Raw genomic sequence first — 14,393 nt, 5'->3', positions numbered from 1 at the left:
GGTTCTTATTTTAACCCCCCCTATCGGCCTTAATCTGTGTTGCTAATTCCGGACACGACTTAGACAAGTTAGAAGGCCTCCGGTTTCTCATTTCCCCATGCCACCGCTCCTCGACGCCGTAATCGGGGCAACATCCGCTGTCGGCAAATCCACAGTCCATGTCCTCGCTTCCTGGACGATATAAGTCTCGCTGGATTGGCTTTGCGACTCCCACTCCGCGGACGCCCGGGAGGTGGAGGTTTTTGTCTTTCTCCCATACGTGGAGGAAAGGACAAAGTCACCTCCAGATTCAGAGAGTACGCGCCTTCTTGCACAAGAGACGTGTGATGGTCGTGGCCTGCCGTTGTAGGCGGTATTTGTCCATTCATTGTTTTGAAGACAGAATGCGTTAGAACGGAGTCGAACCATAAAAGGCTTCAGCTGGCCCCAGCAGGCTGTAATAATGCTGAGAGACTGGGTAATCTCCATGCAGATTGTGGTGGGGGATGCATGGATGAAGGGATCAGTGGAAGATGTGTGGGCTTTGCTAAGGATTATCTCCGCAATACTTGATGCAACAACACTAAGGGTGTCAATGACTAAATGCTACGTGGAGGACGATAAACATACAGCAGCCGCGGAAGGAAGATGCTGGCAAACACAAATCTTTTCTTCCATGTAGCTTGGACATGGAGGATCAGCACCATGGCTTGGGCAAAGATCACGATGTCCGTTATCCCATTTGCAGTGGCGAGGAACACGGCCCAGGCAGCCTATAGTTCATTAATATAGGTCCGGATATCACGATGCCGTTGTAGCCTTACGCGATCAATACATTGCTCATTGAGATAGTCCCAAGTTCTTGGATACCGACACTGGAAGGCGGTCCCAAGTAGGGCAGTCACTGCAGTCACTAATATTAACCCCTGGGCAACACGAGCGAGGATATGGTCTCGAGAAGCCGGTGTAAGGTTACAGATAAAAACTGTCATGGACAGCTTCGAGCATAGCAAGCTCAGTATCAACAGCAGCGCGCCGGCGAGCTGGGACTGTGATGGGTAAGCAGGAGATAAATGAACCCAAGTCAGATGGAGACAGCAGCTGACCTTCGTCACAATATCCTGCATGGTTGCTATGATCGTGCCGGTGTGATTACCGAAGCCATGAGCAGTGGCCACAAAAATGGCGATATTATTGCCAATGCCAAATACCTACATTGTCAGACTTTAGCCGAGTTCTAGGTATGACACACTCACAAACGATATCATGATGAGGGCGTCATCAGCCATCAGTCCTCCAACTAATAGATATTTGGTCAGGAGTCGAGATACAACTGCTACGGCAGTAATACTCATAAGAAGCCATGTTATGACCGCAACAGCAGGCTTCCAACTATCTGGTTCGACTTGTGCCATGGGCTGATCACTCTAGGATGGTATCAATTACTAACGGTTGAGCATTGGAAGACTGATATCTCAGCACTTCGCTCATAAGACATTTGAAGCGGGGCATTCCATGAAAGTCTTGGGAGACTTGATGTGTAACTATATAAGTTTAACACTCCTGGAGGTCGGCATTGAGTGTTACAACGCCAAGAGCGCCTTCCAAAAAACTAACAAAGAAGCAAGTGCTGATCCCACGGTCAAGTAACCCTGGTGCCGTCTCTCTCTTACTCATTCAGGCTAGGTGGCAGTAAAGCGTCGCGCTATCTGCACCGCGCCATTGATTAACAATTGTACCGCTCTAATCCATCGAGAGCCATTCGAGCTGGGTGGTCTGTATCTGGCACCCTTGCTTGTAATCAAGCCGCCTACCTCTGCGGACATACGTTGTACGTTTCGAATGCTGAGAAGCGCATCTAATTGACCACTGTATCTGCCGTACAAGGAGACACGCCTTGTCCTCGCCCACGGAATAAGTCATCAAGGTCAAGATACCGCCCATGGTCAGTAGCCCAAGGAAGCTTGCTCGAATAGTGGCAAAGGAGCTAAGACAAGAGAGACCGATACATAAAACGAGAAGGTAGAGTAAGAGTAACACAAGCGAGAGTCTGGCCAGGACTGACAGGGACTATCCTTACACGCTGCAGTAATAAATTCCGGGGCTATTATAATCCGCTTGAACGCAGTCTCGAAGTGAATGTTTCTCCTTTTTCCACCTTGCTCTGATTTACCCCTGTGATTCAGATATCTTCTTTCGCTTGCAGTTTTGAATACTTCCAAGAGCGTACTCAATATGGCTTCGTATGAGATGAAGAACCGGGTGGAGCTCGGTCACAGTCTGAGTCAAGATCGCGATGAGCAAGATCTCGCGCGACTTGGGAAGAAGTCTGTTCTTAAGGCAGGATTTCCTCGCAGTTCCTCTGACGGTTGTCGTATACTAAGCGGCCCTCTAGCGCAATTTTAGTGTTCTCTCGATTCTCGCATTCAGCTGCACCATTATCGCGACGTGGGAAGGATTACTCGAGCAAGTCCTGTCCATCTCCTGTATAAACATCCAATGCTGACATGTAATCAGTGCCTTCTTGCTTCCTATGGCGAAGTTAGTGTCGAGCCATTATACCTGCATGACCAAGCTAACCAAACCTAGTGGAGGACCCGCAGGTGCCGTCTACGGATATATCTTTGCATGGATAGGGACTGGGTCATGCTTTGTGGTCATCGCCGAGTTATCTTCCATGTGAGTTCATCGTCCTCGGCTCGATACATCATCTCGATGACATGTGGTACGTAGGGCGCCTACATCAGGGGGACAATATCATTGGTGCGCAATGCTTGCGCCCCCAAGTTGCATGAAATTTTACAGCTATATCACGGGTTTGTATAGCCTCCTTTAATTATTTCTCAAAGCCGATATTGATGTCTTTAGGCTGGATAACTGTTTTTGCTTGGCAATCCGCCTTTGCGTCGATCGCCCTGTTGAGCGGCACCGAAATCCAGGGGGCTGCTATCTTGACCTTCCCAAACTACCAGAGCGAGCCCTATCATGGTACTCTGATTCTATGGGCCTGTGTGTTAGTCGCTCTAGCAGTGAACGTGATCGGTGGTAAACTACTGCCACGTCTGGAAAACCTGGTTTTTGTCTTGCACATTGTTGGATTCTTGACCATTTTAATCACACTTACCTATATGGCGGATCACAAAAGCGCCAAGGAGGTGTTCACAACATGGACAAACGAGGGTGGCTGGTCGTCCAACGGCATCGTTTTCTTCATTGGGATGCAAGGTAGCGTGTTTGCCTTCTCTGGTGGCGATGCTGCCGTCCATGTAAGTAACGCTCGTTGTGGAAACACCTCGATGCCGGCTTCTAAACCGAATAATAGATGGCCGAGGAAGTTCAACACGCTTCGGTGGTCATACCTCGGGCATTGATTCTCACTGTCTTAATCAACGGGGTTCTTGGATTTGGCATGCTGATTGGGGTCTTGTTTTGTATGGGCGATCTTGCCGCAGCGACCAGCACTCCCACGGGGTATCCATATATGGAAATCTTTCTGCAGGCAACCAATTCATTGAGCGGTACTGTGACCATGATATGCATCTCGCTTGTGATTGGTATTTGTTCTGCAATCGGCATGATCGCTGCGACCTCTCGCCAGTTCTGGTCATTTGCGCGTGATCGAGGAGTGCCTGGATGGAGGTTATGGAGCAAGGTATGTGTTCTGTTGGGCTTCTTTCACTTCTTCCCTCTCTCCTTTCCCTTCCTATCTTTAGAGTCTAATTTGTCAAGTGGCTGACGGGGTGGGCGCAGGTCTCTCCCACAACCAATATCCCAATCTACTCTGTGTGCTTCACCATGGTTGTCTCGTGTCTTTTTGGGCTGATTAATATCGGCTCCGATGTGGCGCTGAAAGATATCCTATCCATGGCTGTGTCTGGCCTCTACCTCTCATACCTAGCAGTTGGAAGCCTGCTTCTCTACCGGCGTGTATGCGGCCACATCCGCCCCAGTAGTGAGTGCGAGGATACGACTGTGAATGTCCCCAATGCTCCGTTAGTATGGGGGCCGTTCCGAGTTCCTGGGATTCTGGGGATGGTAAACAACGGATTTGCTGTTTGCTACATGATTATCGTGATTTTCTTTAGCTTTTGGCCCACAAAAGCCGCGGTAAATTATAAATCTATGAACTATAGTGTGGTTGGGACATTCGGGACGGTTCTGATTGCGGTTATATATTATGTTGTTCGGGCCCGGCATGTCTACCACGGTCCGGTGGTAGAAGTATAGTATTCTAGCACTCCGAACCACAGCTTAGGGTGAACTTGACGTTTGGAATATAAGTACTACCGGTTGGGTGACTATGGTGTCTCTATTCATACAAGACCAAAATCAGGGTAATGTATTCCGTACGGAGAGGCAGTCGCCACCTGAGGCATCCTTCTGTCGGAAATCTAGGAAGCGCTCTTATTGGCCAATATCTTCACCGTTCTCGGTTCGAAACCAAGCCATACTGTTTTAGAAAGAATCGATCTTGTAGTCACGTGTTCTGGTCTCGATAAATTGGGATGGCAGCTGTCAGTATTGCGCTACTTGCAATTTTGTACAGGCTACTGAGCTCATTAATGCAAGGTTCAGGTTATTCGGGGTTTTGCGAATTTGTATGGAAAATCAAACTAGCCCGCGTGGCAGCTGTCAAAACCATCGGGGTTTTCACGTAAACTAAAAACCAATCCCGGCCGGGAGAAAACTCTGCAAAGGCCCCAAAGCCGAATACCGGAGCCGAGGCTTAGTCATAGATAAATCTAGTTAGGCTTGCATAAAATCGTTCGTTCGTCCGGCATCGCCTAAAGAATCCGATCTCCAGAGCCAATTACACACTCTCGACTACTCCACAAGTGGTGGAGCACAACTGATTGTGCAAGATGGAAGCGCGATGTTGCGATTGGCGCGATATCCTGGGAGGCGAAAAAAAGAAGCTTTGTTCTGCATGGGGGAATCTCTTTTTATCTCTGGGGTAACTCTGGGTAGGGAACGGATTCCCACAACCCTTCATCCATCCCACCCAATATTCCTACGCAGATCATGGAGAAGTCCACTTTGGCGGAGGACGCCATCCAGCCAACAGGCTACAACGAGTATGATGCGCCTCCCAAGGACGAACTCCAGCTCAACGTAGGTGGTCGTGGAGCGACGCAGCGACGCCTGCGGAACTACCATGTTACCATGATTGGTTTTTGCAGTGGGATTGGCACCGGTCTGTTTGTGGGAACAGGCGCCGCCTATGCCAAGGCCGGTCCGGCTGGCTTGCTGCTGGCATATATCGTCGTGGGCTTGGTGCTATGGTGCGTGATGCAGAGCATCGGCGAGCTGGCCACCCTGCTACCCACAGCCGGATCCTTCCCTCATTGGGCCACTCGCTTCATCGATCCGGCTGTCGGGTTCTCACTAGCCATCTCATATGGATACTGCTATACCATTGCCATCGCCTCGGAGGTCTCCGCTGCTGCTGTTATCGTCTCCTATTGGACCGACCTGACACCGGCCGTGGTCATCACCGTGGGTCTAGTACTGATCCTGGCCAGCAATCTGATGAGTGTGCGTTTCTATGGGGAAACAGAAGTCTTTGGGGGTGCGGTCAAGGTCCTTTGCTTCCTCGGCTTAGTGATTGTATCGATTGTGATCACGGCGGGTGGAGCGAATAACGATAGCATCGGTTTCCGCTATTGGAACGATCCTGGACCGTGGACGAACTATAACGGTATCACCGGTCCCACGGGACACTTCCTGGGCTTTCTGTCGTCCTTTGTCAACGCCTCATTCAGCTTCATTGGTGTCGAAACCGTTGTTATCACCGCCGCGGAGTCAGTCAACCCCCACCATGCCATCCCGAAGGCGGCTCGCCGTGTGACATACCGTATCGCCTTCTTCTATATCCTCGGTGCCCTCCTGATTGGAATCATTGTCGATCCACGTAACCCAGCTCTCGTCTCGGGCTCTGATAATGCGAACAGCTCACCATTCGTGATCGCCATCAAGGAGGCCGGCATCAATGCCCTGCCGTCGATTGTCAATGCATGCATTCTGGTTGCGGCATGGTCCGCAGGTAATTCGTACTGCTGGGTGGGCTCTCGTATGATTGTGGCCATGACAACAGACCACCAGTTGCCGCAAGTCTTTGGCCGCGTCACCAAGAAAGGTGTGCCCTACGTTGCCGTCATTACGGCTTGGCTGTTTGGGCCATTGGCGTACTTGAGTAAGTCAAACTCCATCGCGTACAAGCATTTAACGACATAACTCATGTACTGTGTACTGATATACGATCTTTAGGTCTCGGCTCTGGTGGTGCGGCACAGGCATTTACCTGGCTTCTGAATCTCAGCACAGTCGCTGGTCTGATCGCATGGGCAACGCTCTCCTTCTGCTACATTCGTTTCCACTCTGCGATGAAAGCGCAGGGTGTCTCTCGTGATACCCTTCCGTGGAAGGCGCCGCTGCAACCCTATGCCGCCTGGGTCGGATTCATTGGCTCGACCATCATCGTTCTAGTCGCGGGATTTCCCGTCTTCTTGAAGGGTAATTGGTCGTCGTCGGACTTTGTGGCATCGTACATCGGCATTCCCATCTTCATTGTGCCGATCATTGGATGGAAGCTCTTCAAACGTACTAAGGTTAGTTGGACGAATCTCGGAGTCTCTTTGTTAAAGAACCTTGCTAACCACAGGGAATGTCTAGTTTGTCCGATCGGCTGAGATAGATTTGTGGTCGGGCCGTCTGCAAGAAGGGGAGATCCTGGTGCAACAACGGGTTCCTCAGAACCTTTGGGAGCGCTTTGTCGACTGGCTTGTTTGATTTCTTCAATCTGTATAATTATCTCCCTCGCGAGCGACGCTGTCGGTTCAACACCGACACTGTACGCGAGCGAGCACCTGACTGTCGAGTGCCCTGGAAGGTTCTCGGGAATTTTACCAGCGACTGCATTTATGTAAATAGAGTAGACTTAGCATGACTGGGGACTGGGTCCCGGTGTAGCGTTTTGTATTATATCAACTATATGAGCGAATGAAGCACAGTATTAATTCATTATACTTTCTCAAGCACTCACATGTTCAAGTATAATAATAGCAAAACGGCCCATCAAGCGTATCCATCAAATCCCGGAACTGGACTGGCTCAGACACGAATCCAAAATCAATCATATCATCTAACGTCATATTCGCCGTTGGGGGAGTGTCAACGATCGTATGCGTGCCCCAGATGGCATGTCTTCTCGTGTCTGGATCCAACCCCTGCCAGATGGTCCATACTCGATCAATCTGCGCATGATGCAGATAAAACATCGGATCACCTGGACTACCAGCTGCGTCGCCCATGACCATACCCACCCCGACGTGACCACCGCGATGAACGCCGTACGGCACAGATGGTACAGAGAATCGAGGGTCTTTCTGCATCACGCCCTGGAACCACTCAATGGTGTCGTATGAGAGGATCAGCTCCGTGATGTGACGAAAGGTCACGGACGCCCGTGTGACAGTTGGGTTGATGTCTCGTTTGAGACAGTGAGGATGATGCTCGAAGCGGTAATTCACTGCTTTCTGGCCCGCGCCATCAATGGGACCCATGTTGATGGTGTAGTTTGAAAAGGGACCCTCATAAACACATCCTCCGCCCGTGCCCACGGGGATGTACTCATGGATTGCGGGCCAGTAAGCCGGATCCCTGTTCGGGATGAATGCACCGTTCGATCCCATGCTGTACTCGTCTCCGTTGAACAGAACAGAGAGGTGAGGGTTCTCTGCGTCCAAACCCCAATCCCAGTAAGGGAGGGAGCCGGTGTATTGGCATTTTGATTTGAGATCTTGCTCGAACGTGTGGATAAAGTAGCGATGCCAGGCAAGGAAGTCCGCCTGCAGACTTTGTTAAACAACGAAGTATGTGAAATTTATATCCCCAAAATATCGATATCTTACAGTCTGATGGATAACACTGGTGAGATTAATGTGTGTAGCCAGAAATTCGTCATAACGGGTCTGCACTCCAGGATAAATCTGGCGTAGATCGTCTGCCAGGGTGGTTGGAATGCTCTGCAGGCACCGAACAGCGTCGGTAAACTGCTGTCGTTCCTCTTGGGTCAGCTCACGCCTACCGACTGGTTAAATCTCATATATTAACAGGGGAACACATCAACCACTGTTGGATATACCATTCTTTACGGATTTGGGCGTCCTCGGGCCGACAGCCTCCTGTCCTTTCTCTCTTGATATTTTCAGTGGCTTCACTGACAACTTGTCGGAGAGCGATGCCTTGGTCGACTTGCTCGGGTGAGAAATCATGGATGCTTATACATAAGATCGCTAGTGGTCCAAAGGCTAACCAAACCAGCACAGATATGTACCAATGCATTTTGGCCGTGACTTTCCTTCAAATTGAGAATGGGAAAGAATGCTGAAGTGGAGTGACAGAGGATCATCCCTTGATTTATGAGGTGGCAGCAGCCTTGCAGATGACAAATCAGCAGCGTGACATTGCAGAATTCCAGTCTATTTGCAACCTGCATATCCAAATCAGCGCTTTTGGCTCAATCAAACACGATTTGCCTGCAGCTATCCCCACCAGTCATACACTGATTGGTGTCCTTGAGGACTATCCCCGGTCCATATTAACCCAGGAGCTAAATGCGAATCCGCCAATGCCACTTGTAATCAAGACAGGCCCATCGTGCGGTCATGAACAGGAACATGGAAAACAGGAGGACACATCCCAGCCAAATAACTACAATACGCGAGCCGACTTTTTCCAACATTTCACCGCCGATCGGAATACAGATTAGTGTCCTAGCGCTGTTAGTATGGTCTCGACACAAACTTTCAGCTAACACGATACTTACGCGAAGCTCACCAGACAGTAACATGTTCCAAATCTCATCCCGATCTCTTTCGCATTGGACACCTGCCGAATGCAGACGGGGGCAAGGCTGATGAACGATCCTGAACAGAGACCATAGAGGGCGCTAAAGACATACAGTGCTGACAAATGACCGCTGAACGGGTACAGGATGGCAAACATCGTCAGAACAGCAGAGAAGATTAAGATAATGAGTACGTTCAAGCGACCGTATCGATCGGCGATCCGACCAGCGATAAGTCGTCCGATGCAGGAGCATCTACAGTTGTCAGAAGGGGACCAGACGAATATGCATCAAGTCGGCAGGAAAACATACACGTTTAGCACCACCAATGTATATACACTCGCGCTGGTATTGAAGCCCTGCTTCGTCACGTACGTGGGAAATAGTCCGATGAGGGCAAACACCTCCAATTCGAGCGCTACTTCTATTAAGTATGCGATGACAACCACGGGGAGCGAGAAACCTACTGAAAATGCCAAAGCTCAACAATGTGAAGCGAGAGTCCTTGAACGACCGGATATCGATGGCCGCCTTCAGCTGTCCTTTGGGGAGGCGAGACTTGACGAGGAATGAGGCGAGTCCGCACAGCACGAGGATCACCAATGCCAGGATGCGCATTCCCCACTGGAAGCCCAGATTGGCAAACGCACCCTTCAGGATAAAAGGAAAGACCACACCACCCAGACCTGCGCCCGCCATGGCCGTTCCGATCGCCATGCCGGCGCGCGCCTGGAACCAGTGTGGCACACAGGACATCCCTATGGTGCTCGTGAATGCACCTCCGATGCCAGCCATAATGCCGAAGCAGACGATAAAATGCCAATACTGGGTGCACTCCGCCGTCAAGAACAGACTCAGCACATAGAAGGCCGACCCGGCGGAGACCAGCTCTCTCGGTCCGTAGGTATCGAACAAGGGGCCCACGAAGACACCAAGGCCCAGCGAAACGAAGACAAACAGCCCAGAGATCCAACCCACATTCTGGCTTGAGTAGTTCGCCAGCTGATGGGATTCCAGGTAAGATTGCAACACCCCGACCGAGTTCATCAGGCCGTACGACGACATCAGTAGCAAGAAAGAACCCAGGACCACGAGCCAGGAGCGATAGCCCCCATCTGGAAAGCTATCGGCATCGGCGGTTGGTCCCTCCTGGACCACACGATTGTCTTCTACTTCGAAGTCATCCACCGGCCGGCGAGGCTCACTGACACCGACCGCTGGATGGTTGATTTCCACTCCGGAGGACACAAAAAGCTTTCCGCGCTCCGATGTAGCCATGGTTGCAAGACGAAGGGCCAAGGGATGAGAGGAAGTCTGAAGTGCGCGAGGTCATCCTAAAGCAATATAAGAATTTATGAAAATATCAGACGGTGTGGGGCTTGAAAACAAGTCATCAGGACGAGTGGGACAGGGAAATTCCTTCCAGATCTGTCGAGTCGGCATGAAATTCCGTGGCTCATCGACTTATCGGGCCGATCGTCCGCATGTCCTTTAAACGAAGGATGAGTCAAAGCACATTCTAGACCTCTAAAGATCTTCTCCGTCCAGGTCCAACTGGAAATCCAGCTGGCGTACAGCTCTCGTCCACCCGTCCTCCTCTTGGCACTGTGCCCTCGGTCCCAACTCATGATAACCACTCCATACATGCGAACTCATACATGCGAGCCCAACTATGCGTCCAAAGTCTGATCCTCCTTCCGGACTGCGGGGACCTCACAGCAACCCTGACTGCTGGAGGAGGAGATCAGGATATCGGCATCAACTACAAAATTCTCCAAGCTCTCGAGATGGTTCACTATCGACCGGTCAGACGCATCGCGACCCCACCAGGTAATAAATCTTTGGCACTTCAAATAAGCCAAAACCGAGTTGTGGGGCCAAAAAGATAGGCTCGAACAGTGGGGAGGCCGTCTCGCGTTTTGCGAGGATCTCCCTACAAAATGCCGGCATTAGCCTCGTGACAGATGTCAGAAAGTCCCTCGCGCACCGGAACCTCATAGTACACATAGACGCGAAATGCGCCATAGAAAGAATGCCACCGCGCGAGCTTAAAGACCGGAGGCTGTTGCACCAGCATCCGAGGCCAACTTACCTCTCATCGAAGAAAAGCCGTTTGCATTTCTGGATATTTGGCCATGCGGAAGGTTGATAGGCACTCACCATTTCGATATTCAGGGACTCTCCCGTCCGTGGCCGTGTCAAAAGCGAATGGGAATGCTTCGACCAATAGTGGATTCTGAACCTTGCGACCGTAAGAATCGTCGCTGCCAGGCATAAAAAAGAGAGCTCTCTGCAATTCCGGTGAATTCAATATGAGTTTGCACCATGCGCGACAGGTCCTTTGGGCTGATATCAGAAGCGTACGAAGACCCAGTTGCACACTTTGAGTTTCCTGGGGAGGATGTTTCGGAACGTTGTAATCATGCTTCTGAGGTTTTAGCCCAATTCGGACAGGCAGAAGGCCTGGACGGTGCTGGGATGCAGGATGAACTGGCGTCTCGGCTATACATGCACTTTCAGACCTCTGCCCATTCTGTGGGTCATGAGATGGTCATACTACGGGCGATTCCTCAGCGAATAGCTCCTGATTAAGAGGCAAACCGAGTATGTCGCATGGCAAACTATGGGAGAGGGCACGCAATTATACCCATGAATTGCGATTTGATCATACGTCCCCAGTTGTAGGCAGTCTTTAATGATAGTATTTACTTATTATCATGAGATGTATCATGAACTCTTCAGTCTTTTCAGGTGACTTACATGCAGCTTGGGCTGAACCATCAGAGGACAGGTATTGACTTTGGAAGCACTCATGTCCGTCATGAATGGAGGTTTAGATCGATTCTACGGGTGACATTGTAAGATAGTAGACATTTGTAAGCTGCATGTTTCCGTTGCCCAGCCTGCATGCTTACATGCTTACATGCTGACATCGCCTGCAGACCTCTAGGTGCACTGATAAAACCCACTTCATGAAATCAGCATATCCTTCAAGGCTCAGCCGGTCAAGGATCCAAGCTTCGCGACTTGAAAAGCCGTAGTTCGTAGAATAGGCATATAGATCTTCACGATAAACAACTCTAATCCTAGTTATCCATAAACCCCTGCAGCCCTAGCCACTCCGCCGCGAAAGCTGTTATCAGGAGGCTCCAGTCTCGGATAGTGTCAAAATCCAAATGGTTTTCATCATCGTCTGGTGTGTGCCAAACACTAGGAAACTCCCCCGTAGTAGGGTCAGCGTCAATGACATGCAATACCTTGACCCCTAGGCCAGAGAATGGAACCTGGTCATCCTCGACAGGTTGGCGCTTAAGACTTCGAACATCGGTCGTGCGATCAACAAACCAAGACTTGCCGTGTATCCCGGATGACTTTAATTGTCCCAACTCTCTCAGACGGCTTTCCAATGCCGCTAGTCGCTGATAGTCAAAGTGAGTGACGGGGTAGTAGGACGCGATCTGCGGATTCTTGGCTCCCAGAAGGTCCAATAGCACAAGTAGAGAGATCGAGGAAAGTCGAGTCTCATACTTCGCAGTGGAGGGATACTTATCCACCGCCCAATGCGCAGCTAAGGACCGAGATCCGTAGAGCCCGTCGTTTGCGGTCAACGTATTGCCGAAGCTCTCCTCACCGTCCGTGAAAATGACTTGTATGCCATATTGTTCGTGGGTATCACCTGGAATGGAGGACATATTATCCCATTTGCGAGTCAAGGCTGCGTCAATGCTGCGCACTGCGCTCATGATGATACTGCACGGAGCTGCGCTATCGATTGCGCCGATGAATCCTTCCGGGTCTTTCAAGCTGTCGTAGTGTGCGACTAGTGTGAGCCAACCAACGTCGGTTTCATTTAATCCTGGAGGACTACGATAGGCAATGATATTCACGAATGGGATCCTTTGGCTTCCGGAGACGGGGGTCTTGGATGACGATACCTGCAGCTCTGTCGTCCACAGTGGAAGAGCTGAGTTGAAAAATTGGATGATATAGTTTCGTACTAACTCTGAGCCGGGTGTTCCTGGAACTCGAGGCCGGAGGAGAGGCGCAAGGATCGTTTGAATGTTGGTATCACCGTCGGGGTGAAGAAGCGCCTCTAGGTCGGCGTTGGATAAGTTTCCATGAGCGTCGACGAAGCATAAGATTGACATGGCAAGAATGCCCACTTCCAATATCCGCATGATGAGGGGTGTATGACAATGTGTGGCTAGTATGATATTCCAGTAGATCCCCGGAAACGGGTATCCTACAACTATAAAGGAATCAAAACAACAGAAGGGCGATGCTTATATAAAGTAATCATGCATATCTCGGCAATATGAGGTACTAGGGTGTTTACAAACACACACATGTCAGCAGGTCAGCACCTAAACATTCTAACGGGCTCTGAACTGCTGTTCAGCGTCAGTCTGAAACCCTAAATATAGGCCCCTGACACAAAGGCCACCAAATATAGTTTTACTTAACTACGACTGCTCGGGCGAGAATAGCATTTCAAATCCAAAAAGGACATCTCAATCACATTCTGATAACTGCAAGAACATTAATGGCAAATCATGGCTTCAGTGGGTTGCATCACAGTTATAGCGCTCCAGACGCCGTCAGGATGAGAGCTGTGAACCCAAAGTTACTGAGCAGTAATTAGATCGCACCCCATGCACCGTAGAGCTGTTCCGAGATGTCATCCACTGTAGTACCCTGCGTGGCATCGTCATCTCGCTTCGAGATGCCTCCCCATGCACCGTACAGTGCCTCAGAGATATCATCGACAGTAGTACCCTGCGTGGCCTCCTCATCTCGCTTCGAGATGCCTCCCCATGCACCGTACAGTGCCTCAGAGATATCATCGACAGTAGTACCCTGCGTGGCCTCCTCATCTCGCTTCGAGATGCCTCCCCATGCACCGTACAGTGCCTCAGAGATATCATCGACAGTAGTACCCTGCGTGGCCTCCTCATCTCGCTTCGAGATGCCTCCCCATGCACCGTACAGTGCCTCAGAGATATCATCGACAGTAGTACCCTGCGTGGCCTCCTCATCTCGCTTCGAGATGCCTCCCCATGCACCGTACAGTGCCTCGGAGATATCATCGACAGTGGTACCTCCCTGATCACGTTTGATACCTCCCCATGCACCGTACAGTTGCTCGGAGATGTCATCAACCGTAGTGCCCTTCTGGTCACGTTTGATGCCTCCCCATGCACCGTACAGTGCCTCGGAGATATCATCGACAGTAGTGCCTTCCTGATCACGTTTGATGCCTCCCCATGCACCGTAAAGCTGTTCCGAAATATCGTCCACAGTCGTGCCGGCGTCATTGCGCTTCGGGTGTCCGCCGTGAGCTGTTAAGGCTGTCCTTAGCTTTAGTGCGTGTTTATGAAGCAAACATGAACTTACGGGTGGGTGCTGCGGCCACAGCGGTGGCAAGAACAGAGATTACAATGCTGAGCTTCATGGTGAGCTTTCAAGGACCGGGGAGTGTGTTGAGTATTCGGAATTAGAGTTGAGTTGCTTGGGTCTAGCGGATGCCAAGATAAATGCTTGAGCAATGAGATATTTGAACAACTAC

General features: G+C 50.5%; 8 protein-coding genes across 8 annotated transcripts; 2 read left to right on the top strand and 6 right to left on the bottom strand.

The window, feature by feature from the left end:
• Positions 1-87: 87 nt before the first annotated feature.
• Positions 88-1,394, bottom strand: F9C07_2233501 (uncharacterized protein; the record flags this gene model as incomplete). Its single annotated transcript, XM_041292673.2, has 5 exons — positions 88-562; positions 610-752; positions 804-1,028; positions 1,086-1,190; positions 1,236-1,394. The coding sequence occupies 5 exons, from the start codon at positions 1,392-1,394 to the stop codon at positions 88-90; spliced, it is 1,107 nt and encodes a 368-aa protein (XP_041147062.2).
• A 703-nt stretch (positions 1,395-2,097) lies between these two features.
• Positions 2,098-4,604, top strand: F9C07_1608492 (amino acid transporter). Its single transcript, XM_071508252.1, has 8 exons — positions 2,098-2,319; positions 2,375-2,445; positions 2,497-2,520; positions 2,569-2,658; positions 2,713-2,795; positions 2,848-3,245; positions 3,302-3,631; positions 3,730-4,604. Exons 1-8 carry the CDS (start codon positions 2,215-2,217, stop codon positions 4,204-4,206), a joined length of 1,578 nt encoding a protein of 525 aa, XP_071364180.1. The 5' UTR covers positions 2,098-2,214; the 3' UTR covers positions 4,207-4,604.
• Positions 4,605-5,001: 397 nt separating this feature from the next.
• F9C07_6930 (amino acid transporter) lies at positions 5,002-6,768 on the top strand (the record flags this gene model as incomplete). Its single annotated transcript, XM_041292680.1, has 3 exons — positions 5,002-6,172; positions 6,247-6,587; positions 6,652-6,768. 3 exons carry the CDS (start codon positions 5,002-5,004, stop codon positions 6,766-6,768), a joined length of 1,629 nt encoding a protein of 542 aa, XP_041147060.1.
• A 257-nt stretch (positions 6,769-7,025) lies between these two features.
• On the bottom strand, positions 7,026-8,322 carry F9C07_6931 (uncharacterized protein; the record flags this gene model as incomplete). The annotated part of the gene is made up of 3 exons (XM_071511543.1): positions 7,026-7,826; positions 7,890-8,061; positions 8,123-8,322. The coding sequence occupies 3 exons, from the start codon at positions 8,320-8,322 to the stop codon at positions 7,026-7,028; spliced, it is 1,173 nt and encodes a 390-aa protein (XP_071364179.1).
• Positions 8,323-8,590: 268 nt separating this feature from the next.
• Positions 8,591-10,105, bottom strand: F9C07_2070186 (monocarboxylate transporter; the record flags this gene model as incomplete). The annotated part of the gene is made up of 4 exons (XM_071508754.1): positions 8,591-8,753; positions 8,807-9,082; positions 9,140-9,245; positions 9,295-10,105. 4 exons carry the CDS (start codon positions 10,103-10,105, stop codon positions 8,591-8,593), a joined length of 1,356 nt encoding a protein of 451 aa, XP_071364178.1.
• Positions 10,106-10,497: 392 nt separating this feature from the next.
• F9C07_6933 (uncharacterized protein) lies at positions 10,498-11,102 on the bottom strand (the record flags this gene model as incomplete). Its single annotated transcript, XM_071511544.1, has 2 exons — positions 10,498-10,760; positions 10,988-11,102. 2 exons carry the CDS (start codon positions 11,100-11,102, stop codon positions 10,498-10,500), a joined length of 378 nt encoding a protein of 125 aa, XP_071364177.1.
• An 811-nt stretch (positions 11,103-11,913) lies between these two features.
• Positions 11,914-13,005, bottom strand: F9C07_6934 (putative glutaminyl-peptide cyclotransferase; the record flags this gene model as incomplete). Its single annotated transcript, XM_041286256.1, has 1 exon — positions 11,914-13,005. One exon carries the CDS (start codon positions 13,003-13,005, stop codon positions 11,914-11,916), a length of 1,092 nt encoding a protein of 363 aa, XP_041147058.1.
• A 460-nt stretch (positions 13,006-13,465) lies between these two features.
• Positions 13,466-14,279, bottom strand: F9C07_6935 (uncharacterized protein; the record flags this gene model as incomplete). The annotated part of the gene is made up of 2 exons (XM_041292672.1): positions 13,466-14,166; positions 14,222-14,279. 2 exons carry the CDS (start codon positions 14,277-14,279, stop codon positions 13,466-13,468), a joined length of 759 nt encoding a protein of 252 aa, XP_041147057.1.
• Positions 14,280-14,393: the final 114 nt, after the last annotated feature.

This window comes from Aspergillus flavus, chromosome 5 (assembly GCF_009017415.1).
Source record: "Aspergillus flavus chromosome 5, complete sequence".
NCBI lineage: Eukaryota > Fungi > Ascomycota > Eurotiomycetes > Eurotiales > Aspergillaceae > Aspergillus > Aspergillus flavus.
The sequence above is the reverse complement of the archived record's forward strand: the minus strand, read 5'-3'. Positions and strand labels throughout refer to the sequence as shown.

Excerpts from the sequence above, each read along its gene's own strand:
- F9C07_1608492 (XM_071508252.1), top strand. The coding sequence starts at position 2,215 with ATGGCTTCGTATGAGATGAAGAACCGGGTGGAGCTCGGTCACAGTCTG. Across the intron at positions 2,320-2,374 it reads GGAAGAAGTCTGTTCTTAAG|CGCAATTTTAGTGTTCTCTC; the intron begins GCAGGATTTCCT and ends GCGGCCCTCTAG. Across the intron at positions 2,521-2,568 it reads TTCTTGCTTCCTATGGCGAA|TGGAGGACCCGCAGGTGCCG; the intron begins GTTAGTGTCGAG and ends AACCAAACCTAG.